The 21,217-nt window shown below is 54.8% G+C and overlaps 4 protein-coding genes across 8 annotated transcripts; 2 read left to right on the top strand and 2 right to left on the bottom strand.

The window, feature by feature from the left end:
- On the top strand, nt 1-6,251 carry TMEM221 (transmembrane protein 221). The gene is made up of 3 exons (XM_015300121.4): nt 1-430; nt 2,907-2,992; nt 3,264-6,251. The coding sequence occupies exons 1-3, from the start codon at nt 132-134 to the stop codon at nt 3,779-3,781; spliced, it is 903 nt and encodes a 300-aa protein (XP_015155607.3). The 5' UTR covers nt 1-131; the 3' UTR covers nt 3,782-6,251.
- BORCS8 (BLOC-1 related complex subunit 8) lies at nt 4,937-12,723 on the bottom strand. Of its 3 annotated transcripts, NM_001256506.2 has the most exons (5): nt 12,644-12,723; nt 11,327-11,439; nt 6,908-6,972; nt 6,471-6,578; nt 4,937-5,489 (listed from the first exon to the last, which is right to left on the bottom strand). In NM_001256506.2, the coding sequence occupies exons 1-5, from the start codon at nt 12,678-12,680 to the stop codon at nt 5,447-5,449; spliced, it is 366 nt and encodes a 121-aa protein (NP_001243435.1). In that variant the 5' UTR covers nt 12,681-12,723; the 3' UTR covers nt 4,937-5,446. The 3 variants fall into 3 exon arrangements, with proteins under 3 accessions (NP_001243435.1, NP_001243436.1, XP_015155561.2); NM_001256507.2 differs by lacking the exon at nt 6,471-6,578; XM_015300075.4 differs by lacking the exon at nt 6,471-6,578 and having other exon boundaries at nt 12,654-12,723.
- Nucleotides 12,724-12,734: 11 nt separating this feature from the next.
- RFXANK (regulatory factor X associated ankyrin containing protein) lies at nt 12,735-17,803 on the top strand. 3 transcript variants are annotated; one of them, NM_001031389.2, is made up of 10 exons: nt 12,735-12,882; nt 13,161-13,360; nt 13,673-13,750; nt 14,456-14,536; nt 14,809-14,874; nt 15,045-15,145; nt 16,120-16,245; nt 16,712-16,778; nt 17,009-17,089; nt 17,436-17,803. In NM_001031389.2, the coding sequence occupies exons 2-10, from the start codon at nt 13,168-13,170 to the stop codon at nt 17,492-17,494; spliced, it is 852 nt and encodes a 283-aa protein (NP_001026560.2). In that variant the 5' UTR covers nt 12,735-12,882; nt 13,161-13,167; the 3' UTR covers nt 17,495-17,803. The 3 variants fall into 3 exon arrangements, with proteins under 3 accessions (NP_001026560.2, XP_015155563.3, XP_040509505.1); XM_015300077.4 differs by having other exon boundaries at nt 12,735-12,939; XM_040653571.2 differs by lacking the exon at nt 17,436-17,803 and having other exon boundaries at nt 12,735-12,939; nt 17,009-17,396.
- Nucleotides 17,804-18,344: 541 nt separating this feature from the next.
- On the bottom strand, nt 18,345-20,616 carry NR2C2AP (nuclear receptor 2C2 associated protein). Its single transcript, XM_015300120.4, has 7 exons — nt 20,492-20,616; nt 19,690-20,154; nt 19,510-19,567; nt 19,328-19,418; nt 19,118-19,223; nt 18,917-18,984; nt 18,345-18,728 (listed from the first exon to the last, which is right to left on the bottom strand). Exons 1-7 carry the CDS (start codon nt 20,586-20,588, stop codon nt 18,612-18,614), a joined length of 1,002 nt encoding a protein of 333 aa, XP_015155606.4. The 5' UTR covers nt 20,589-20,616; the 3' UTR covers nt 18,345-18,611.
- Nucleotides 20,617-21,217: the final 601 nt, after the last annotated feature.

Raw genomic sequence — 21,217 nt, 5'->3', positions numbered from 1 at the left:
ATCCAGGCAGCGCTGCACGGAGGGAAGCGGCGCTCCCGGGGTTCAGCGCTCGGTCCCGGGGCGAACCGGAGCCGCACGCGGCTTCTCCGGCGCTGCCCAGTGCCCCCCCGGTTCCCGGTGCCGGCCCCGCCATGCCCTCCTACCCGCAGCGGACCCTGACGGTGCTCCTGCTCTTCGGCACGCTGTCCGCCGCCATGGCCCTGCTCGCCTCCAGCCTCATCTTCCAGCTGCCGGCGGGGCGGACCTCTCCCGGGAGCGGTCCCGGTGCCGTTCGAGGAGCGCTGCCGGAGTCCGCGGCCGCCGTTTTGCTGCCGGTGTCGGCCGTGCTGGCCGCGCTCTGCCTCGTGCTCAACGTGAGCTGCCTCCTCCTCTGCCTCCTCCACGGCTACTTCAGCACAGAGCTGTGCCGGGGGCAGCCCGGGCCCGAGCGGTGAGAGAGGGGGGGGGCACCGCGGTGGGGCGGGGGGAGCTCCAGGGACTGGAAGGTGTGGGGGGCACCGGGGTGCTCTGGACCCCCAGGGGTGCAGAGGAAGCTCGGAGGGGTCTCGCTACCCCCCTCTCCTCCTGTGATATTGAGTGCTCCCTGGGGATGGTGAGCAGAGGGGGTTGCAAGGGTTGGAGCACTGTGGGTTTGGGTGAATGCTGAGCAGTGATACCCCAAATTCCTCCCTTCTGTGCCCTCCCATGAAGTGGGGTTACCTCTGACTTATTGACCCCGGGGCTGTAAATTTGCCCCCTTCACTGTAGCTGCACGTAATGACTGCATTGATGAGCTCACAGCTGCTGCACCGATGTGCCCTATGGAGTTACCCAGGAGCATCCCAGGGTGATCCCAGCCCTCGTGCTGTTCTGCACCCAGAGCCACCCAGGTTTATCCCCTGGCACAGCGGTGACCCTCAGCTGACCGCAGACCCAGCTTTGGTGACCAGCAGACGTGTGCTGACTTAATCATTACCAGCACATTTACACTTGCAGAACTGTTTCCAATGCAATTAGTTCCTCTCTGCTTCCTCCACCATCACCTGGCTTTGGTCGGTGGCTCTGCTCCTGGGTGAACCAAAAATAAAAGCAGTGTCCCAATGATGGCAGTTAAATGCAGCTCAGTGGAAGTTGGTCCCTCCATGTGGCTCACACGGTGGTCCCCACGGGGCCATTTTGGGACCACTCTGAGCAAATCCCAACTCAGCTAGAGGGAACGATGCAGGTTCAACAGGATCTGACAAAACTTGGAGTGTCTCACACCTCATGGAGCAGCTCCAGCAAGTCTCACGTGGCAGCTTCCAAGCGATGCTGCAGCTCCATGTGCTCATTGGTGAAGGTTCCCAGAGTAAACCTTGCTTGCAGCGGAAAATCCGCCCATTGGCTGTGAGTTTGTTTGAGATTTTGTATTCATTTGGGCTGGAAAACGCTCACTTTCCAGGTTGTGCCATTCTTCTCTGGAAGCCTCGGGTGTGAGGCAGGATGAGCGCTGAGCAGCGGCCGATGGAGCTCACACAGACACAGTGTGAGGGCAGCAACCTGCTCCAGGGCTCCTGGTTGGAGCAGCCCTCACCCCACCGAGCAGGGAAGCTGTTCCCAAACAATTTGACTTTATGTGATGCTTCCGTGCCCTCCTCCCGTGTCCCCATGCAGTGGGAGGCTGCTTTTGGCTCTGCTGCTGGCAGTGCGAGGCTTTGGCAGGAGGGAGCTTGCAAAGAGCAGGTCGGGAGCCTTGGCTCCGCATCCCTCTGCCTGGGATGGGTCAGGCGGTGCCTGGTTTTCCCAGCTGCGAGCTGAGGGTTACACGTGTGTTTGGGAGGAAGAGGGGCAGCCTGGGGCAGGAGGTGCTGGGATGCAGCCCCTCTCCCTGTGATGCCGTTTGCTGCCATCACTCCGCGGCCGCACCGGGCGCTGGTTTCATTAGGGGACCGGCTCACGTCCCAGGGACCTTTCCCACGTTGGGGCTGTCACACTGAATTACCGCTCCGCTTCTCAGCGCTGCGCTCAATAGTCCGAGCCAGCTCCAAACAAAGTCCTTCTCCTCCCCGCTAATCCCTCCCGACTCAGGTAATTAAGGAAACAAAGCGGCTGCTCTTCCTCGCCGGGCAGCGGGTTCAGGCTCTATTAACGGCTCCTGGCTGCAGCGGGCCCAGGAGGAGGGCACGGTGCTGAGGCACTCGGGGGGGAATAGGGACAGGGCACAGCGTCCCTTGGCTGCTGCATTTGTCCCTTGGGGCGGAGGGAGCCGGCTGCCGCGGAAGAGCAATGTGAGGGCTGGTCCTGCCAGGACAGTCGTGTCGTGCTACTGCCTGCTGAGCTGTAGGTCCTGTGTCCTTCCAATGGGCCCCAGGACTTCTGGAGGTGCTGCCATAGTGCTCTGTGCACCCCTGGAAAGGAGGGCCCTGCTGGAAAGGAGCTGTTCTTCTCACATGGTTTAGGCACAATTCAAATAGCAACCCCCCTCCAGACAAGGGGCTTGCAATCTGAGCTGAGCAAAGAAATCCACTCCTGAGGCTGCAAAGACAACCTGGCCTTGCTTAATTCAGTGCACCAACACTTTGCTTTTCACTCTTTCTTTAAGGGGTAGATGGGCATGATGCCTCACTTTTGTTTCTTGCTTGCTCTACAAGGTTTGCTGAACAGGACAAATCACCTGCAGAGAGCCCTGAGCCACCTGAACCTCCCCTCTCTGCCCTACCTGCTTTCCAAAGCACAGCCAGAATCAGACATGTCAAAATCCTATTCCAGAGTGGGAACAGCACACGCAGAGCTGTGCAGCACAGGGGAAAGCCCAATTCTGCAGAGCTCCTCGGGCGTGGGACTCCACCCTGAACTTCTCCATGCAAAAGCAGCACTTCAGTTCCTCAGCAGGGGCCAGGAGACAACACAGCCCCATCTCAGCCAAGTGTTTTTCTCCCGTTTTGCAGGGCAGACTGGTTCCTCCTGGACAGCCGGACAGTTCGCCATGCGGCCATCGGCTTGTTCTGCTGCGGGGTCTCAGTCTACCTGACAGGTAAGTGCTCACTGCCCAGGAACACAGCCTGGTGTGGGGGGAAGGCAGGGACTGTGCCCGGCCCAGGCCTCTCTCTGGTTGCTGATCGCTCGTGAGCTGCTGCATTTCCACCAAAGCATCAGGTTTGCTTTGCAAAGAGCACTGCCCGTAGCGTGAACTTTCTGCTCTTGGCGAGCAGCCCCCACGGGGCAGTTCTGGCCTGAACTTTGCAGGTCAGATGCGTTGCTTGAGTCCATCTGGTTCCTCACGGTGTGCTGCACTCCCCTTCCAGCTCTTGCCATCTACATGCTGCTGCTGTTTGAACTCGAGGCTGGCATTGCCAGTGCCTGCATCCTCTCCTCTGGCATCATCGTGCTGTTGGTGACGGTGACGCACGCCCTGCTCCGCGCCTCCCAGCTGTCACGCCGCAGCCGCTCCGAGATCTCTCACACTCTGTATGAAAACGACTCTGCCCAGCACAGTGAAACTCCTGGCAGCAACCTGAACAACAAGAGCACTGCTGTGCCCCGGCCCCGGCCTGAGATCCACAGGGAGTTCTCCTTCCCTCCATTCCTGGAGCACAAATCCCAGCTGGGCTCCCCGGCCAGCAGCAATCTCACCTCCTCGGGCAGCCCTGGGGCACACTCTGAGAAGGAGAGCTACCACCTGCCCCGCACGCACAGGACGCTGTCAGCAGAGTCAGCCTTGCTGCAGGCACAGGGCAAGCCCTGGAACGGTGTCACCCATGAGATGAGGAACGTGTTGGCACGCAAACCTGGAGCCTCGGGCAAGGACTCGACCCTGGTGTGAGTGGAATGTCCATCTCATCACAGCAGAACTGCAGGCACCACAGCCAAGATCTGCATCTCTGTTTAGAGCTTAATATAGGTCACGTCACAGCCCAAGTGTCAATGGTCCCTCGTGAGATCAGGATGGCTGATTTTCCACCCTCTGCCCTCCTGCTCGGAGGATGCTGCATGGGCCTGGGCAGCCGCAGCCACAGGTTTTCTTTGCTGAGAAGACCAGGCTCCCAGCCACTTCTGCAGTGCTGCTGGCACTTGTCTCCCTGCAAACAAGGACAGCAGTGGCAGGGCAAAGACTCGTGCAGGACTGTCCCATCTCTGCAGGGCGCTGAGCAGCAGCAAAGAAAGTGGCACATGTGTGAGGAGTCAGAGGACTTTGTCCAGGAGCAGACCTACCCTCCTTTCCCAGCAATCCCAGCTAGTTTCTCTGGCTGGCCATGCCCCCTCCCCTTCCATTGCCTTCCTTCATCCTCCTCTATTCCCTCAGTCACCGGCACCTCAAACCTCTGGGCAGGACGCGGGAGCTGCCCATCCTGTGCTCTGTGGGAAAACCTTGCTGAGGATTACCTGGATGTCACCTTAAGAACAGTGCCAATTGTCAATGCTGAGACCTGAGGTGCAGGAAAGGTTGTGTTGGCAGTCCTCTGCTGTCTGCAGGACAGAATACACAAGTGCAAACTGCTGCTTCTGTTAAAAATGAGTGGGTTTAGCTCACAGATACTGAAGCTACATGCTTGGATCTTACCCACATCCTCATCATCCAGCAATCTGTAAAGCATTTTGGGGAGTGAAGGAACACCACTGATCCAGATCCCCCCTCACTTTCCATGTTATTATCCTTAGAGACACCTGTTACCCTGAGCACAACACAGAGTGCCTTTTTGGAAACCAAGTCTAGCACTGTTTTGATCCCTGTATCCTTGGTAAATTCTTCAGCAGAACAGAACTGTTGGTTCCAAGAGAGATTAACGCTTCATGACACAGAATGAAGAAAGTCCTTTTTTTTTCCTAAAAAACGGGACAGTTTCCTTCTCACTTGAAAGGCTCCAACTCCAACAACGTCTTTGTTTTCCTCCATGCCCTTTGAAATACGCAGAGCCAGCAGGCTCCAAGACCCCCCAGCCCGAGCAAGCAAGAGGGGAAGGTCTGAGACAGAACAAACTTGTTTTTCCTTTTTATTATTGTTCTCACTAAGACCAAACTCAGCGACTCTTTGGCACACACATGAAAAGCTCTCCTTGCAGAACACCCCCCGAACAAGGCTGAAGTGTGCCTAAATTCAGTCTGGACACAGCCAACTACAAAATACTGAAATGAAAGTAAGACCTAGTTTTTTCTGAGAGATTTTTGTGGCCAAAGGTTAGAGAGGAAAAATGTCTCCTAGTAGTCCGCCATCAAAAAGAACTGGAAAGGACAAATGCAGAACCACCCCATTTCCCTTCCCACTGTGGAAAGGGATACGACTGCTCCCCAAAGCACCCCCCATAGGCAGTTCTGAACCCGGTGGCAGGGTTTTCCTGCTCAGATGCACCACCTTGTTACTGGGAACCGAGGCAGGCACAGGCCTCTGTGCAGCTTCACAGACTTAGCAGGTTTCTTATTCCTCCACGTGGTCAGAGAACACAGAGCTGGGCCAGAGAAGAAGGCAGAGGACAGCCAGTCTTGTCTGAAATCAGGAACTACCTGGAGGATTCTTGGCTTGTGGGGCAACAGCACTGCAAAAAGAAACAGACAGTCACATCCAGCAGTAGGACATCAGCAGCCATGAGAACATGAAGAACTAGGGGTTCCCTCCTGTAAAACTTCACTGCCTGCAGCAGGAATGCTGCTTAGACAAGAGCACCTTTCAGTGTTCCATGCAGACTACGTAGCAGCACACGCCAGCCCCCGTGGGTGTTAAGACAACAGTCTTAAAAGCCACACTACCACAAAAAAAAACCAACAAACTAAAAATGCACTGTAAGTGCTGGACAGCCCCGTGCTGCATGGGCAGCTGGGAAAATATGGAGCCTATACCAGAAATGTCTAAAGCAGAGTCATTCTGCAGAGACAGATGCACTTTGTTTGCTGTGGTGGTTTTATCAGGGCTGGACATTTAAAACTGTCTGTGTGAGCACAGGTGTCTGGGAGTTTTCTCACTCCTAACCAGTCAGACTCCAATACCAACACAGTTCTCAGGAGAGACAAATAAACTGGACTCAGATGATCTGCTGGAAGATGTTTTAGTAGCTATACTTAAACTGCAAAACACAAGAACACACCATCTTTGTGCTGTATCTGCCAGCACCACTAATCTCTATGGGACTTTCCTCAGGGAAAGAGCCACATGCATGACAGAGAACAGCACTAAAGGCAGCCTCTGACCTTCTCCATCTCAGTAACATCATCGCACTCCAAGTGCCTTTAACACAAAGCTTTAGTGTATTACAGAACCAAACATCCCTCTTTCAATAAGGAAATAAATTATTTTCCACTTATCTCTTTCTGTAAATAAGATTATTTGCTTCTCATGGGTAAACAAAGCCAGAAGATCACTGGAAGGCAAGCAGCACACTGCTTTAAATAATAGTATGGCATGACATTACTGAAATAACTGCTGGGCATATTTGTTCTGGGCTGCATTACATCACCAAAGCCTCTGTCAGCCAGAAGGGTCACTGATAAATAAGCAGGGCAGTGTCACAGTGCCTTGCTACCTGCGGCCCTGAGCGGCATTCAGCTGATCCTTCATGGCAATGGCATGCTTGAGCAGACTGTCAATGCTCTTGAAGTACACACTGCTGTCGGTCATGCTCTTTATGGCACTGAAAGAGAGAGGAGGACTGGTTAGCATATCCTCAGACTAGCAGTGCTTCACATCTTCAGACACTTGCTGGTTACTGACTGGATTTACTGCAGGAGATGGGCAGCACTGCACTGCAGGCTCAAGCGGGGAAGAGCTGGTGTGCTCAGCAAAGTGAAGCCCTCGAGGTTTTGAGAGCTCTGCCCTGCACCCTCACACCCCCACCTGACTGCTTTCTCCCTGACTCACACCAGGAAGCCATCAGTGAAGCACAGGGGCCCTCTGCTTTGTTTCTGCTACGAAGCCTGTGCTGGTGAATGCAGCCCTCCTGCCTGGGTGATTCTGCAGTACCTGCAGGCGTACTCCACGGTGTAGATGGCTCCTTGGCTCTGCTCCTCCCAGCTCTGCATGTCAGACTGAAAGAAACAAGAAGACAGCGTTAGGTGTGCACTCAGTGATGCAGCTCACAGCAATGCACTGTGCCAGCCCTGCCCAAACGTGGGCTCTGGCTGCTTTTCACCAGGAGCTGTGTTTGGATTCTGCCTACGGTTTGACAGCCTGTGATGCTTGGCTCTGGGTGCCAAGCATTTGCATTGGAAAGAAACATTTATAGCATGCATTTCTGGAAGGGCTACTGGTTGGAGCCAACACTTGGGATGCTCTGGCAAAATTCCCCTTGTTTTCAGATGTACCCATGAGCCAGCTGGGAGCTGTGGTGAGGCAGGCTGCAAGCAGCCAGACACTGTCACAGAGTGCCAGAATGCCCAGACCCCCGGCGTGCCTGGCCCAGCACAGCTCCTGCTGAGTCCAGTCCTCAGCTCCTTGCACAAAACCAGGTAAAACAGCTCACTTCACAGGACTGAAAGCTCTCATTTCATTCTGCTTGCTATTTGTAAGCTTTATCACAGCCAAAAGCCTCCTCTAGCCTGCTCTGAAACTCTGCCCGATCCCAAGGAGCAGTCAGCTCTGTGCCCTTCCTTTCATGGGCTCGGAAGGAGCCCTGTAAACTTCACACAAGCTCAACTACACGCAGGCAGTTCTGGCACAGGATGCAATTGTGTGCTGTAGCTCCCGGAGGAAAGGGAAAACCAAATGCATATACAAATCACAATGAAAGCACAGCTGAATTCAGAGGCGCTGCTCAATAGATAACTATTTCAGAAGTGCTTAAGTAGTTTGGGCACTTTTTAAAATATGTTCTCATGGGAGCTAATTCTCAAGTCTATTCTGTTGGGTCTAGTTACAAGCCAAAGAAAATGCAAGGGCCTCTTTTTGTGACTGAAGGAGGTCGGCTAGGAGCTTGGAGTGCATCCAAAATCACTTCTGCTGTTCAAAGGCTGTCCTACATCGGGACGCTTGACCACATAGCTTTAAACTACAAAAGAAACAAGCCTCCACATGCAACACTGCAGGCATTCTCTGCAGGAGAGGGTCCTCCGACCCACCTCACAACCCCACAAGCTGTCCTGCAGAGATCTCACTAATCCCAGAGTCCAATCACGTTTTACATGACCATAATCTGTTGCTGAAAACAGACTTTGCGAGCAGGGGCAGCTGAAAGACACAGCTATGTCCTGCAGCTCTGCAGCCTGTTCTCTCCAAGAGGTGCCAGATGATCTTTAGCAACCATTTAGAGTCCAGCACGGCACTGGCTCAGTCACCAGAGCAGCACAGCACTCTCACTGCCCTGGTGAACGATGGCTCTGTCCCACGTAGGGCAGGTGACCCCACCTAGCAAATCAGCAGCACCATTTCCTCCAGCAGCAGCACAGCCTCTGGACAATTTCAAGTACTGACTGTCAGCTTGCAAAGCCCAGCGCAGGATGAGGGCACAGTGGTAAAACTGAGAAGCAAGAGACTGCAAAGCACCTTTGAAAAGGTGGAAACAATAGAGTCTGCTACAACAGCCACTTGTCTGTGGCCCTGAGCACCAGCAGATGTTAATAATTTCCCAGTATCAGTGCCAGTGCTGTCCATTCTCAGCGTTCCTACTACTTCCTGGGAATGCTGTGCCATTAATTAGCAACAAAAGCCTCTCCCTAAAGCTCTTCTTCAACTTTTCTTAACGCCCTTACTTCAAATTCCCAGGAGGTGTCTTTGGATGCTGTTTAAGAACTAAAGCCAGCTATTAATGTACTAAGGATATATTACTGTTGCTTAGCAGTAAATTAATGAGAAAATGTAAGTTCTCAAAAGATCAGGGGAAATCCAGAAAGGCAGCTTTGTGCAGAGCAGGGCTTAGCAGCACAGCAGCACAGTGAAGGCCCTGCATCGTGCTCCATCTTATCAGCAAGGGGCTAAATCTGCCTGGAGAGTTTGAGATGGTGAGGAAGGTATTAAGATTATTTTTAATCAAATCAAAGACAGTTGCTTGTTGTAAAGACACGGAGGTGACCTTCTTCTTGCATACTTCCCCCCCACCCCCCTCCCCTAGCTCTCTCCCTCCTAATTTTTCCAAGGTTTAATCTCCTCAGGAATTGTAAAAGCTGCATTTCAGGAGAACTCTGCCAACCATGGACAGAGCTGCTGCAAGGCTGAAGGGAAAGCTGGAAACCACCAATAAATCCTGTTTCCTTTATACATTACTTGCACCTTGGGACTAAATTACAAGAGAATGAATCCAGGCAGAACACTCCTTTTTCTTCTTTTCCATTCTGAGGAATTAAACCCACCTTAATTCAGTGCCTTTGCTCTGATTTAGATAAAACCTGACAATGCTTTCACGGTGTGCAGCCCTGCTGACACTCTCCTGTTCCAGTGTCTTGTAACAGAGCCGATGGGCTTCAGCAGAGCAACCCAAAATATCCATCCTCACCTAATCAACGCTCCACAGTGCCGATGGCCCCATCAGGGCACTGAGCACATCCCTCTCTCCTGGCGGCTTGGCTGCCTGGTTTGCTGGAGACAGCAACGAAAATGAGAATGGGATCAAGGACCCCAGAAAGAACCTGAACGCAATTCCAGTGTCAGCAGCCTGGCATCATGGGCAGGATGCCAGATACCTGCAGGAAGGAGAGCACACTCCCAAACATGGCACTGCAGCCTTGGAGGAATGAATGTGGGGGCTGACGAGGCTGGAGGAGACACCACCAGCAGCTACATCCACATTTGTTCCAGCTGCAAGAATCTGCTTTCCATTGTCCCCCAGCCCTTCCCATATCAGTGCACTGTTAAACACAAAGGAGCCAGGAAAGCAGTTAAAAGCTGGAAGTGCCCATGTGATGGGCTAAAAGAAATGGATATAAACTGCTGCATCTTTGAGCTAGTGTTAGGAGGACATTCCTAATGTTAGAGGGGGAAAGGGCAACTGGGGTGGTGCTGGAGCAGACCTAAGGCAGAGGACAGTGAGCACTCCATTCAACCTTGACCTGACATGCAGCACTACTGCAGGGAGCACACAGAGCTCCTCCCCTCCTGTAAGCAGGACACTGCTGTCCCAGCTGGGGCCTGTACCCAGGACACGACAGATGCTGTGAGGCTGAACATGAAGGCATCAAAGGCACCTGATAGTTGTGATGGCTGCAGTCACATGGGGACATGCAGTGTCCTTGTATTTGCTGCTGGCATCCACAGGACTGCAAAATCTTTCTTATGAGAAGAAAGTGGAAAATAGAAGCAATTTTGGCTAAAAAAAAAGAATTCTGTGCGATGGCTGTAACCAGCTGAAACTGAGATGAGAATGCCCAGCAAGGAAAACGAGAGCAGCAAAGGCTTTCAGAGATCTTGTTCAGCACAAACCCCACTGTCTAACAATGAGAGTGGTGTCCAGCTCGTTCACTTGGCTGCTGCTTCCATTTGTGCTTCTGTGCTGCCCTTCGCCCTCCTCCCTGTTACAAACCACTCGGTGATGGAAACTGATCTCTTCCCTCTGCATGACTTGTCATACAATTTGTTCAATTTCCTTTTGTTCCAGACACATTCCCTGAAACCGGGGCTATCTTGATTAAATGAAAGCAAGTGACAGCTCAGGAATAATTTTATAAACCTGTCTCCTGCATCCCAGTGATGCAATCGCATCAGCATGTGCTATACATACATATACATCTCTATATACCTACCATTGCATGGAGACACGTATATAAAATGTTAATAAATAATTGAATAATAAAGTGTCACAATCCAGGTTAATTTGGAAACTAGGGCTGTAAAGCAAAGGTGAAAAATGAGGCCTGACAGTGCATTAGCATAGACATGAAGCAGTAATCTATTCATGAGACATCACTCCTAATGAATCATGACTGGCAGAAGAGGGAGAAGGACAACAAGGCTGGCATTAAAGTGTCTCTGCTCCGTGCTCTGGAGGAAAGTAGGAACACAGCTGTGAGATGCGATTCATTATCCTGCCTTTCCTTTTGTGGGCTCTTCTCACTTGTTTCTTCCCACTCCCCCTTCCCTCCTCTCACCCTCCTCCTTATTTTATGTAGGAAATAAAAATCTTGCAGTGTAGTCAGGGGTAATAAGATTTAACGTCTGCCTCCTCCCCCCCTTCCCTGCACAACAGTCGTTTTTCTTTGTCTCCACACACATGTCCAGCACTGGGAGCTCAGGGATATGGTTGGCTGTGCAAGTTTTACCCCAGATCTATGGGTGAATGTGCAAATCCCCCTCATCCCCTCCAGCCTGGGCCAACCAGGGTCCCTTAGCACCTCCCACACAACATCTGCGCCCTGATGGCTCATTTCCTTCCCGAGGCAGTGAGATAGGAATAACGTGGCAGCTCAGGAAAACAGCTCTGGTCTGACTGTCTCAGTGTTGGTGAGCTCAACTCACCTTGTGCTGAGCGAGCTCTGGAAGCGATCGCCGGACGTGCTCCTGGAGTCGGTACAGGGCCACAGAGGGCTCGTTGGCCAGCACATACATGCTCTCTGTGAATTTGTCTGTAACTGCAGAAAGGGAAACAACAGAGTCACAGGAGGTGGGGAGCAATGGGAGGAATGCAGGGCTGGAAGGGCTCCCTTGGGTGCCATCTCTCAAGGTGTCCCTGGAAGATGTGGGGTTCAGAGAGCCCACTGCACCTCTCACAGCACAACAGCCAAAAGGCTCCAAGTTTCAAAAAGCAACAACGTGCCAGAGAAAAGATCAGAGTAAAACCTCAAATATTCCAGCTATTAACCATGTAATGTTAATCAGGACACGATGGCAAAGAAGCATTACACAGGTGGTTCACTTTGCACTCTCCGTGTCACCTCGCCTGCAGCGAGCTCAGCACCGGGTGGTGACATCACCCTGGGATGCTGCTGGCCCAGCAGCCCCACACCAGCTGGGTTTGGCCTGGGTTTGGGAACTGCTTGTGCCTTTTCTGAGCAACCTGAGCTGGCCTAGAGATGGGAGGGAGCAGCAGAGGGCCAGTGAACCTCCTGCTTTAGGGTCCTTCTGCCTCTTCCCCTATACACCAGCCCCAAGTGATGTCCTAAAAGCATCTAAAATGCAGCCTAAAAGCAGCTTTTCCTGCTGCTTCTCCCAGGATCCCCCTTCCCAATGGCCACTTCTGCAGGCTGAGGGCTGTGCAGGAGCTCTGAGCCCTCCTTCCACCTGAGCTGACGCTCACAGCTCCCAGCAATTAATAATGACGAGAGGCAGAGCTCAGGGACTGCTTCCCGTTTCACGCGGGGTGTGGGGGTTGATTGCAACAAAGCGGGGAGCGCCTTCAGCACGCCCAGGGGGAACATCTCTCAGCAGCACCAATTCAGGGCTGCGTTCAGGAAAGCGTTTCCCCCCTCTCAGTCTCAGAGCTTTGGTTTCAGTCATAACCGCTCTCAAACTGCGGCTCTTACAGCGGCAGACACCGCAGCTCCCGAACGCGTATGCGAACAAACGCAGAACTGCGCGATACGATACGCCGCGATATGTCGCGACACGCCTCCCCCAGCCCCGTCGCGGCGCCCCGTTGCGGCCTGCCCCGTGGCAGATCGCCCCGCCCTCCTCTCTCACGACCCGCAGGACTCTATCGCGACATCTGCTGTCACCGCAAGGCCCTGTCGTGGGCAGCCCTATCGCGACAGAGCATCAGAACGCCACCGTAACCCCTCGCAGCCGGTTCGGCCCCACCACCCGCGCGTCCCCGGGCCCGCTCCGATCCGCTCCGACCTTTCTTCACCTTCAGCTGCATCTCGGGCTCCTCCATCCCTCTCCGCCACAGCTCCCACTTCCGCTTCCGGTGGCGCCCCGCGCCAGTTCCGCCCCGGCCGGGAACACCGCCCCCGGCACACGCGTTCCGCCCCGCTCCCTCACCCCGACAACAGGGGTTCACCCCACACCCCGCTCGCGGGGGCCGGGCCCACCCGGCGGCCGGGCCTCGGGGCTGCCTCGGAGTGCGGTCCGATCAGGTAAAGCCCCGCGATCGCCTCCCCCGTTGTTCCCCGCTCTGCACGTGTAGGCCTCGGGTGCGTACCGGCCGCGCCTCCCTCTCCCCCTCGCCCCCCCTCCAGCTCCACGGGGCTGCAGAGCCGGAGCCTCCCGTCCCCAGGCTGGGGGAGGCCCTGCGGGGGGGTGTCCCCTCCCAGCCCCGGCTCTGGAGACGTGCAGTCCCGTTTCTGCTGGGCCTGGCAGCTTCCCCCCCTCTCTGTTCCTTTTTTTCTCTTCTCACTGTGCTGCCGTGTGGCAGTTTCCCCATGGAAGGTGAAGAAGAGGCCCCCGTGAACGATGGGGACAACCGGGAGCTCCTGAAAGAAGAGATTGAGAATGGAGCTGAGGGAGCAGCAGCCACGGAGGAGCCAGCTGGGACCAGGGACACTGGGGACGGCGGTGCCCCCCCGGGGCTACTGCAGATGGACAGGGGCCTGCAGGGCTCCAGCTGCATGGAAGGTGACTGCTGGGGTGAGGGGGTGTCAGAGCTGAGACAGGGCACACACTGACCTGGGCACTGCTGGTGCTGGCTGGAACCAGGAATCCTCATTAAAAACAGGGTTCTTTGTGACACAGTGCCGCTGTGAGGGGAGTTTGGCTTCAAAACTTGAACCAACCCTGCAGGGAGTTTCGTACAGGGAAGGAGCCTGGCAAGATTAGCCATCCTATGACCCCCCAGTGGGGTAGGGGTGCCTGTGTGCCATAGCTGGAGCCCAGCCTGCTCTCCAGCAAGTGGCATCAAGGTCCCTAATGGCCACCCTCCTTCTGCAGGTGGAACAAACGCTCTCCTGAAGCCCTCAGCTGCCTCAACGGACAGGCAAAGGACTCCTGAACTCTCAACCCTTGACAGTGAGTATCACAGAGCCTGGTGCTTGCAGATGCTTGGGTGCAGCCCCAGTAAGAGACAGGAGTGGGGGAAATCATGTGCTGGCAAAAGGATCTCTCATCCTACAAAGACAGCTGGGGAAAAAAAAAGTCTTTTACTGTGGTCGGTCCCTTTCATAATGCAGCAAGACTAAGTCCAAATCCAGGCCTTGTTGATGACTCATAGCAGCAGTGAGAGGTCGCTGTAGCTCCATGCAGTGGAACTGGAGATTGCAAGCTCTTTCCATATACTTTTATAATTATACTACACATTGCTTGTTGGAAATACGTCAGGCTTTCCAAGTGGAGCTTTTCCTCTGTAGGGGATATGAGGATGAACTTGAGTGCGTCCCCAGGCTGTCCTCTGCAATATATCGTGTGCAATTACGCCATTAATGCAAGATCCCTGTCTCCTGCGGTGCCCCAGATGGACCGTGCTCCTCCTTGGGCAGCTGTTTAGGCTCTTTTATCTTCTCTGCTCAGCTGTTGTTCCCCCCACACTGGTCAAACCTTGGTCTCCAGGCTTTTCACCTGCAAGGCAATAAATCTTTTTTTCTTGCAGGGGCAGGAGGGAATAGCTTCAGTCACATAAGGTTTACATGAGCTTTTATGAGGCTTTTGGCCTCAAGTTAGTCTCATTCCTCCCTGTGCACAGAGATGTGCCCTGACTCTCTCCTCTCTCTGGAACAGGCTTCCCCCTGAAGCACTCAAACACACTGACAAACAGGCAGCGAGGCAATGAGATCTCAGCCCTCCCAGCCACCCTGGACAGTAAGTAGAGCTGGGCAGATTGAGCCGTGCACCTCAGACTTCAGATGCATGTGGGGTGTGGAGGGAGCAGTGGAACTGGAAGCTCCCTCCATCTGCTATTGCCACACTGTATGAAGCATCCACCGCTGACCAGCAGGAGGGTGTTAATTACCCACTGGGTCTTGGAAAGCTCAGGTGGGGCTGTTCAGTTGGCACTTGCAGGGACTCCCCTGCAGATGGTGGATGCTGAGCTGGAAACACTGTTCTCACTTGCTGAACTCTCTGTCTCCCAGCATTGTCCATCCATCAGCTAGCTGCCCAAGGTGAGCTCAGCCAGCTGAAGAAGCATCTTCAGAAAGGTATGCATCTTTCTTTTGGTTCACACCTCAGATCATGCAGAGTCCTGCTGGGTCAAGAACACCTTTTGATAAACCCTTGGCTTAGTTTTACAGCCTTTGCTGGATTTACTTAGGGGAAGGAAGCAGAGAAGGTTTTAAGCATCCTATTTGCCTCATCTGTTTGTATGCAGGTGAGAACTTGGTAAATAAACCTGATGAGAGAGGCTTCACACCACTGATCTGGGCTGCAGCCTTTGGAGAGATCGAAACAGTCCGTCACCTGCTGGAATGGGTAAGGCCACACGTACATAGCACCTCATTATCAAGTGACTTCTCAGTTTCAACCCCTGTGGCTGCCAAAATGTCTTGCACTACCCTGATGCTGCCTCAGCCAGCCTTTCCCATGGTATCAAACAGGATGCATTTTCAGGGGTAATGGGCCAGACAATGCTGGATGCTTCTTGCCGGGCTAAATCAGGAGCACAGAGAGCTTTATCTCACAGCTAGCAATAACTGTTTGTAATTAAATATCTGCTTATTGGTAATTTGAGATCAGACTTGTCACTTGGGTCCTGTAATCTGACAGTAAATGAGCTCACGGAGGTATCATTGCAGTTAATGAACTCACTGCTGCATTGTCCTCAGGAGCCAGGCACGCAGCCCAGGGCTGTGTGGAGGTGAGCAGGAAGCAGATCCTCGTGTGCCTTGAATCAGGGTGCTGCCCAAAGCTCAGTCCCATATCCATGTGTCCGCAAGTGCTTGTGCCACATAAGCAGTGGCCAGATGTTGGTTCTCTTAGCAGCAAAACTGCAGTTCATTACCAGAGAGACAAACAGAACCCAAAATTAATGAGGTGGTACACTGCTAAAGGATATACTGAAACCCATGGCTAGCAGAGCTTGGAGCATGGAATAGGTTTCTAGGTAAATCAGTAGCAAAATAGAGGGTGTGTATTGTCCAGGTACCTCTAGACAGGACCAGTATTAGTGATGTGAAAAGAGGCTGAGTAACAGGAACCATCAGGCTTAGTTTAATGACATTGGAGAAGGGCTTTTAATGCCTCAGCTGAGATATTTATTGATTAAAATACACCTGGTAAGGACTTTGCTAAGGAGAGGTCACTGGAACCATGGGAGCACTCTCTTCTCTATGAGGCCATTGGGATGCGGTGGTGCCCTGTCAGGGTACCCAGCAAGGCTCTGCCAAGCACCCTCATTCTCAGCAGGAGCCTTCACACACTGGGACTGACATCTTTGCTGTCCCCAGGGCGCTGACCCCCACGCGCTGGCAAAGGAGAGGGAGAGTGCCCTGTCCCTGGCCAGCATGGGTGGCTACACTGACATCGTCATCATGCTGCTGGAGAGGAACGTGGACATCAACATCTATGACTGGGTGAGTGCTGCCGAGTCCAGACTGCTGTGGGAACCACACCAGTGCTAACCAAGACCCAGACAAGGCTTGGTGAAGCTCATTTATAAAGGAACAGTGAGTTCACATTGTTCTGTGCTGTTAGCAGCCACGTGCTTCTCCTTGCTGCTTCCCAGGCTCGCAAGGCTCATTTATTTGCTCATGCAGTTGTTTTGAGAAATTAATCTGGATAATAATTTTAAATGGTTTCCTCAGTTGCTCACACTGGTGATGTTATGAGCCTCTAGGAAACTGCACTCAGAAATTAAGGCTGCCTTTGAAATTATTTTATGGTATACAGAGAGTAAAACCTGTGCAGAGCCACTCTGCAACAAAACACCCAACCTGGAGCTGGGAGAGGGCAAAAAGGGACTGCTCCAGGAGCAGGAGAAGAATGAGCACAGCCCCATGTGAGGCCAGCAATGACACAGCTCCTTCCCTTTCCCTGCAGAATGGTGGTACTCCTCTGCTCTACGCCGTGCGTGGCAATCACGTCAAGTGTGTCGAGGCCCTCCTAGGTAACGGGAAAGATCTGCACTTAGTCCTTGGCCTTGAAATCGCTGCTTGTTGGTAACCACCTTGGGGACAGAGCATGACATGCCTAGGGGGAGAGACTGAGCAGCCTGGGGGTGTCACAGGGCATTGCCCAGTCAGGATGGGCACTTTTTTGGGGTCTCCTCACCCTGTGTCAGCTCTGGAGGGGACGCTGTGGGAGTGCTGTGCCCTGATTTCCACTGCCTGCTTGCAGCTCGTGGTGCTGACCTGACGACAGAAGCAGATTCTGGCTACACCCCGATGGATCTGGCTGTGGCTCTGGGATACAAGAAAGGCAAGTGTCCCCTCCATGCCTGGCACAGAGCCCCATCTTCTCTCCCTGAAAAGCCTCCAGGCAATTCCCAGCTCCCAGCCCTGCCTGGAGCTTTATTTTTGACCTTCCAGCACAGCTTTCTGACTGTGCCATGCAGAGAAACAGCCAGAGAAATCAAAATGGGTCCTATTCCCTTATTCCCCTTCCAAATCAGTGCTGTGCTGGCAGCAGGGCTGGGACAGGGGAGATCAGTGTTTTCCACCTTCCTGCTAGAAATCAGAAACCAGATAGAGAGTCCTGCCCACAGAGATACTGCCTTCTAACAGCCCTGGCTTCTCTGGGTTTCATTTCTTTCCCCCTTCATTAGTCCAACAGGTTATTGAAAATCACATCCTGAAGCTATTTCAGAACAAGGGGCTGGAGTGACACAGCAGCTCACGCTGCACTGCGCTTCTCTGGGCCGACATAGGGCTCTCCTCAGGGACCAACGTGGTCTGACCCAGCAGTCCCAAAATGAGCAGCAGGAAGATGCTTCTTGCAAGGAGCACGTGGAGGAAGTTACAAACTGCAGTAGGTTTCTGCCACTCCTGGAAGCTGGCACGACCTCAATGCCTTGCACCTAGGGACACTCATTCCTCAAAACAGCTGCACTTCTGCTCTGTCCAGGCTCAGCTGCTTTGTGCGTGCATTCAGGTATTGCATTTTTGGAAATAAACTCTAAAGCAGCTGTGTGGAGCCCTGTTTGCTGCCTCAGTTGCATCCCCCTGGCCTGTCACAGCAGCCAGCCCTCAATCCCAGCACCAGCTGCCTAGGAACTGCAAAGGGGAACTGGGCCAATCAACCTCTTGAAGGCTGGCACCCTCCTTCTGCCCCTAAATTTCTCTCCAGAGCTGTCTCTTTGAAGAGCATGGCTCACTCTTATGCCCATAAACTTGCCAAGACCTCCCTGCATGCAGCACTGTAACCAGCCAAGGAAATATCCAAGGGCATTAGCAAAAAGCAGCAGGAAGCATCTCCCTGCCAGCCAGCAACACAGCAGGGCCTCGGCCAACAGCTGAGCCAGAGCCCTGCAAATCTGCAAACAGCTGCTTCACATTCAGGGGTGGCTAATGAAGGCAACAGATAGCCAGCACCACAGCACAGGGAGGGGGCAGCTTCTCCTCCTCACCCATAACCCAGCTCATACACCACCATTCTGACAGCACTGAGTCCAGGACACACACTGAGGGGCTCAGTCCTGGAGTGTCATTTACCCAAAGAGCAGCTGGGAAGGAGCTGTGGGACACCACCATTTATTCAGCTATCTGCACAGGCTGCATCCCACCAAAAGACAGCAAAGGTGGCTTACAATTCCAGCCTGTAGCGCTCTGCACGAGTGTCTCTCCTGCTCTGCCATCCCATGGGGTGGAGGTCCCCGCTCCATCAGCACTTTGGGATGCAGCTGGGGGTGGCACATCACCGCTGGTGGGGTTTGCTGTCCCATTCCCCCACATGGGCAGCTCCCCCGCAGGGGAATGCAGGTGACAGATGGGCAACTGCTGCCCTACAGCCTCTCCCCCAGCACCTGGAGGTGGTACACCACAATGCGTCCAAAGAAGTCAATGCTGTTCTCAAAGGTGATCTTCAACGTATCCAGTGCTGTCTCCTCCACCTGGAATCTGTGTGGGGCCCATGAAGGAAAAAGAAAGCAGGCAGGGGAACAGCTCGACACATGGGAGATCTGCATGGGTGGGGATGTCCGGAATTACTGCAGCTCTGCTGAGTTGCCAGTAGCAAAGTGCCACCAGGCACCTGCAGAACTGTCACCTACAAGACAGCTCCGCCAGCCTGCAACATGGCAAAGGATATCTGCATGGCATTGATGTCCTCGGGGTACACGTCGGATATTTTCACCAGTTCTTCACCTGTTCTGCAGCCTGTGAAGGGTACGGGTGGAGGCAGCTGTGCAGAGATGCTATGGGGCTCTGCAGGCTGCAGCAGGCACAGCCCCCAAACCCTCAGGTGTGCACAAAGGGAGGCACAGCACCCGCACCCCCCGCAGCCCCTCACCTTCCAGCGTGCACAGCCGGCTGGAGAACCCCCCCTGGAACTGGATGTGGAGCTGGGAGACCCTGACGGTGCGGGGGAAATCCAGGGTGACCCACTGGCACGAGCCCTGGAGGCAGAGATGGTACCGAGGACGGGTTATGGGGGGGACAGAGGGCCGTGCGCTCCTTCGGTCCCCCCACCCTCCATCCTCCCCCGTCCTCGTGCCCCTACCTGGTCCGAGTTCCAGCACGTCTCCTCGTTGGCGTCAAACATGTGCTTCTTCCCGAACTGCTTCACGTCGCGGTTCAGCACCGAGCTTACCCTGCGGGGGGAGGGGGGGGGGGAGCGGCACCGTGCCGGGGTCAGCGGCAACCACCCCGGTCCCCACCCCCCCCCCGGGGACCCGGACTCACCGCGTGGCGGTGTCAGCGCAGACCAACGGCTCCGCCGGCATCGCTGCGTGCGACGGACCTGGACGGTAATAGGGACATAGCGGAGCACGGCAGCACCCGGGACCCCCCCGAGAAGCACCTGAGCAGCGTTAGGGAGCCCGAGAAATAGGAACAGCCGAGCAACCCCCGCCCCGCACTCACCCCGTGCCACCCCCGTGCAGGAAACGCCACCGCCCCTTCCGTGGGGCCGGATCGGTCCCGCCCCGCTCCGCTCCGCCCCCCGCCGGTCCCGCACCGCCCGGGGCGATGGTGGGGGGCGCGGGGGACCGCAGCCCTGCGCTGACCCTGCAAAGGCTTCGCTTCCACCCCAGCACCCCCTCCTGGCCCCAGCACGGGCTCTGAGCTCCGGGCTATGGGGACCCCCCCGGCGGGGCTGATTCAGGGCTGTCCCCGGCCCGGTGCCCTCCTGGTCCCGCTCTGTAGGTGGCAGTGGTGGAGCGCGGCTGGAAGCAGCGGCCTCGAGGCACTGCAGTGAGGGAGTGCGGTGTGTGCAGGAATCCTTGCACGCCGGAGCATCGCTGCACACGGGTACCTCTGCATGCTCCGGCATCCCTGCACAGCCGAGCGTCCCCGCATCTTCCAGCATCCTTGCGTGCTCCAGCATCCCTGCAATGAAGCATCCCACGTTCAAACACCTCTGCGCACCCCAACACGCTCCCAAATCCCTGCATGCTCCCAGCACCCCTGCACCAATGCAGGAAGCAGAGGGTGACCCCAACCCTCCTCCAGCATCCATCCCTGCTGGGTGCTGAGCTGTGCACCCCGAGTCTCCGTGCCCCCAGCAGCTGTGTGGGGAGCAATAGCCCTCTGCACACACATGGCAGCTGTTCAGAACGCTCCCTCCCAGGCACACGGTGCTGCTGTGCTTGCCCACGGCTCCGTGTCTTTGTGGTTGCTCTGTGTTGCTTCCAGCCCCAGCCCTGCTGCATTCTGCATCTCTCACCAGCCCCAATTTGCTGAGGGAGGTGACAAAAGCCACCACCTCCACCACGGTGGTCTGCAGCCCTCTGGAGCATCCCTGGGTGTTTGTCTGCCGGCATGAGTCACAGTGACCGTGCTGAGGCTGCCTGAGCTCAGGCAGCAGCAAAAATAAACCCAGTGCTGCAGAGCGCTCACCTCCCCCTCGCAGCACAGCTCTGTGCAGGGCCCGGGGTCTTTGTGTTCCTGCCTTGCTCCCCCCCAGCTCCGTGCACACATGTGTGCATGCTGGCACACGTGTGCACGCGCACACGTGGCGGTGAGGGCACACGCTAGCACACACGTGCATGCAGTGGCACACGCCAGCGCACACGTGCACACATGACGCATGCTGCTGCACCTTCCTCCTCCTCCTCCTTCCTTGAGTTTCGCCTGAGAAATTGGGTCAAAAACACAGGAGCCTTAAATGTCACTCGGTTAATCGCACATCGGGGGACCAAGCTGCTATTTCTGCCGCCGCGACCCACGCCTCCTCCCACCCACCTCTCCCAGCAGCATTCCAGCTCTGAGTGGGGCACGTTGAGGTTTCTCTGCATTGCTGCAGCCCCGCCGACCTGGGGGACATTTCTTCCCCTGTCCCAGCCCCTGCCCACTCTTTCCTGCTCAGCACCCCACATCCCCGAGGCTCTTCATCCTCTGCATCTCCTTCACTCTCGAGGAATGCCATGGGATGCTTCACTCCTGACCGCAG

This window comes from Gallus gallus, chromosome 28 (assembly GCF_016699485.2).
Source record: "Gallus gallus isolate bGalGal1 chromosome 28, bGalGal1.mat.broiler.GRCg7b, whole genome shotgun sequence".
Taxonomy (NCBI): domain Eukaryota; kingdom Metazoa; phylum Chordata; class Aves; order Galliformes; family Phasianidae; genus Gallus; species Gallus gallus.
This window is presented reverse-complemented; position numbering and strand designations above follow the sequence as displayed.

What these genes read in the sequence shown, in the direction of transcription:
- NR2C2AP (XM_015300120.4), bottom strand. Translation starts at nt 20,588, where the DNA reads ATGCCGGCAGACAAACACCCAGGGATGCTCCAGAGGGCTGCAGACCAC. An exon ending in CGTGCTGGAACTCGGACCAG is followed by an intron (nt 19,224 to 19,327) that starts GTAGGGGCACGA and finishes CTCTGCCTCCAG; the next exon opens with GGCTCGTGCCAGTGGGTCAC. An exon ending in AGGACATCAATGCCATGCAG is followed by an intron (nt 18,729 to 18,916) that starts ATATCCTTTGCC and finishes TGGGCCCCACAC; the next exon opens with AGATTCCAGGTGGAGGAGAC.
- BORCS8 (XM_015300075.4), bottom strand. Translation starts at nt 12,680, where the DNA reads ATGGAGGAGCCCGAGATGCAGCTGAAG. An exon ending in AGCCCGAGATGCAGCTGAAG is followed by an intron (nt 11,440 to 12,653) that starts GTGAAGAAAGGT and finishes CCCTTTCTGCAG; the next exon opens with TTACAGACAAATTCACAGAG. An exon ending in ACCGTGGAGTACGCCTGCAG is followed by an intron (nt 5,490 to 6,907) that starts GTACTGCAGAAT and finishes TTCTTTTTGCAG; the next exon opens with TGCTGTTGCCCCACAAGCCA.
- RFXANK (XM_040653571.2), top strand. Translation starts at nt 13,168, where the DNA reads ATGGAAGGTGAAGAAGAGGCCCCCGTGAACGATGGGGACAACCGGGAG. An exon ending in TGAACTCTCAACCCTTGACA is followed by an intron (nt 13,751 to 14,455) that starts GTGAGTATCACA and finishes TCTCTGGAACAG; the next exon opens with GCTTCCCCCTGAAGCACTCA. An exon ending in GAAGAAGCATCTTCAGAAAG is followed by an intron (nt 14,875 to 15,044) that starts GTATGCATCTTT and finishes GTTTGTATGCAG; the next exon opens with GTGAGAACTTGGTAAATAAA.
- TMEM221 (XM_015300121.4), top strand. Translation starts at nt 132, where the DNA reads ATGCCCTCCTACCCGCAGCGGACCCTGACGGTGCTCCTGCTCTTCGGC. An exon ending in GGGCAGCCCGGGCCCGAGCG is followed by an intron (nt 431 to 2,906) that starts GTGAGAGAGGGG and finishes CCCGTTTTGCAG; the next exon opens with GGCAGACTGGTTCCTCCTGG. An exon ending in GGTCTCAGTCTACCTGACAG is followed by an intron (nt 2,993 to 3,263) that starts GTAAGTGCTCAC and finishes CTCCCCTTCCAG; the next exon opens with CTCTTGCCATCTACATGCTG.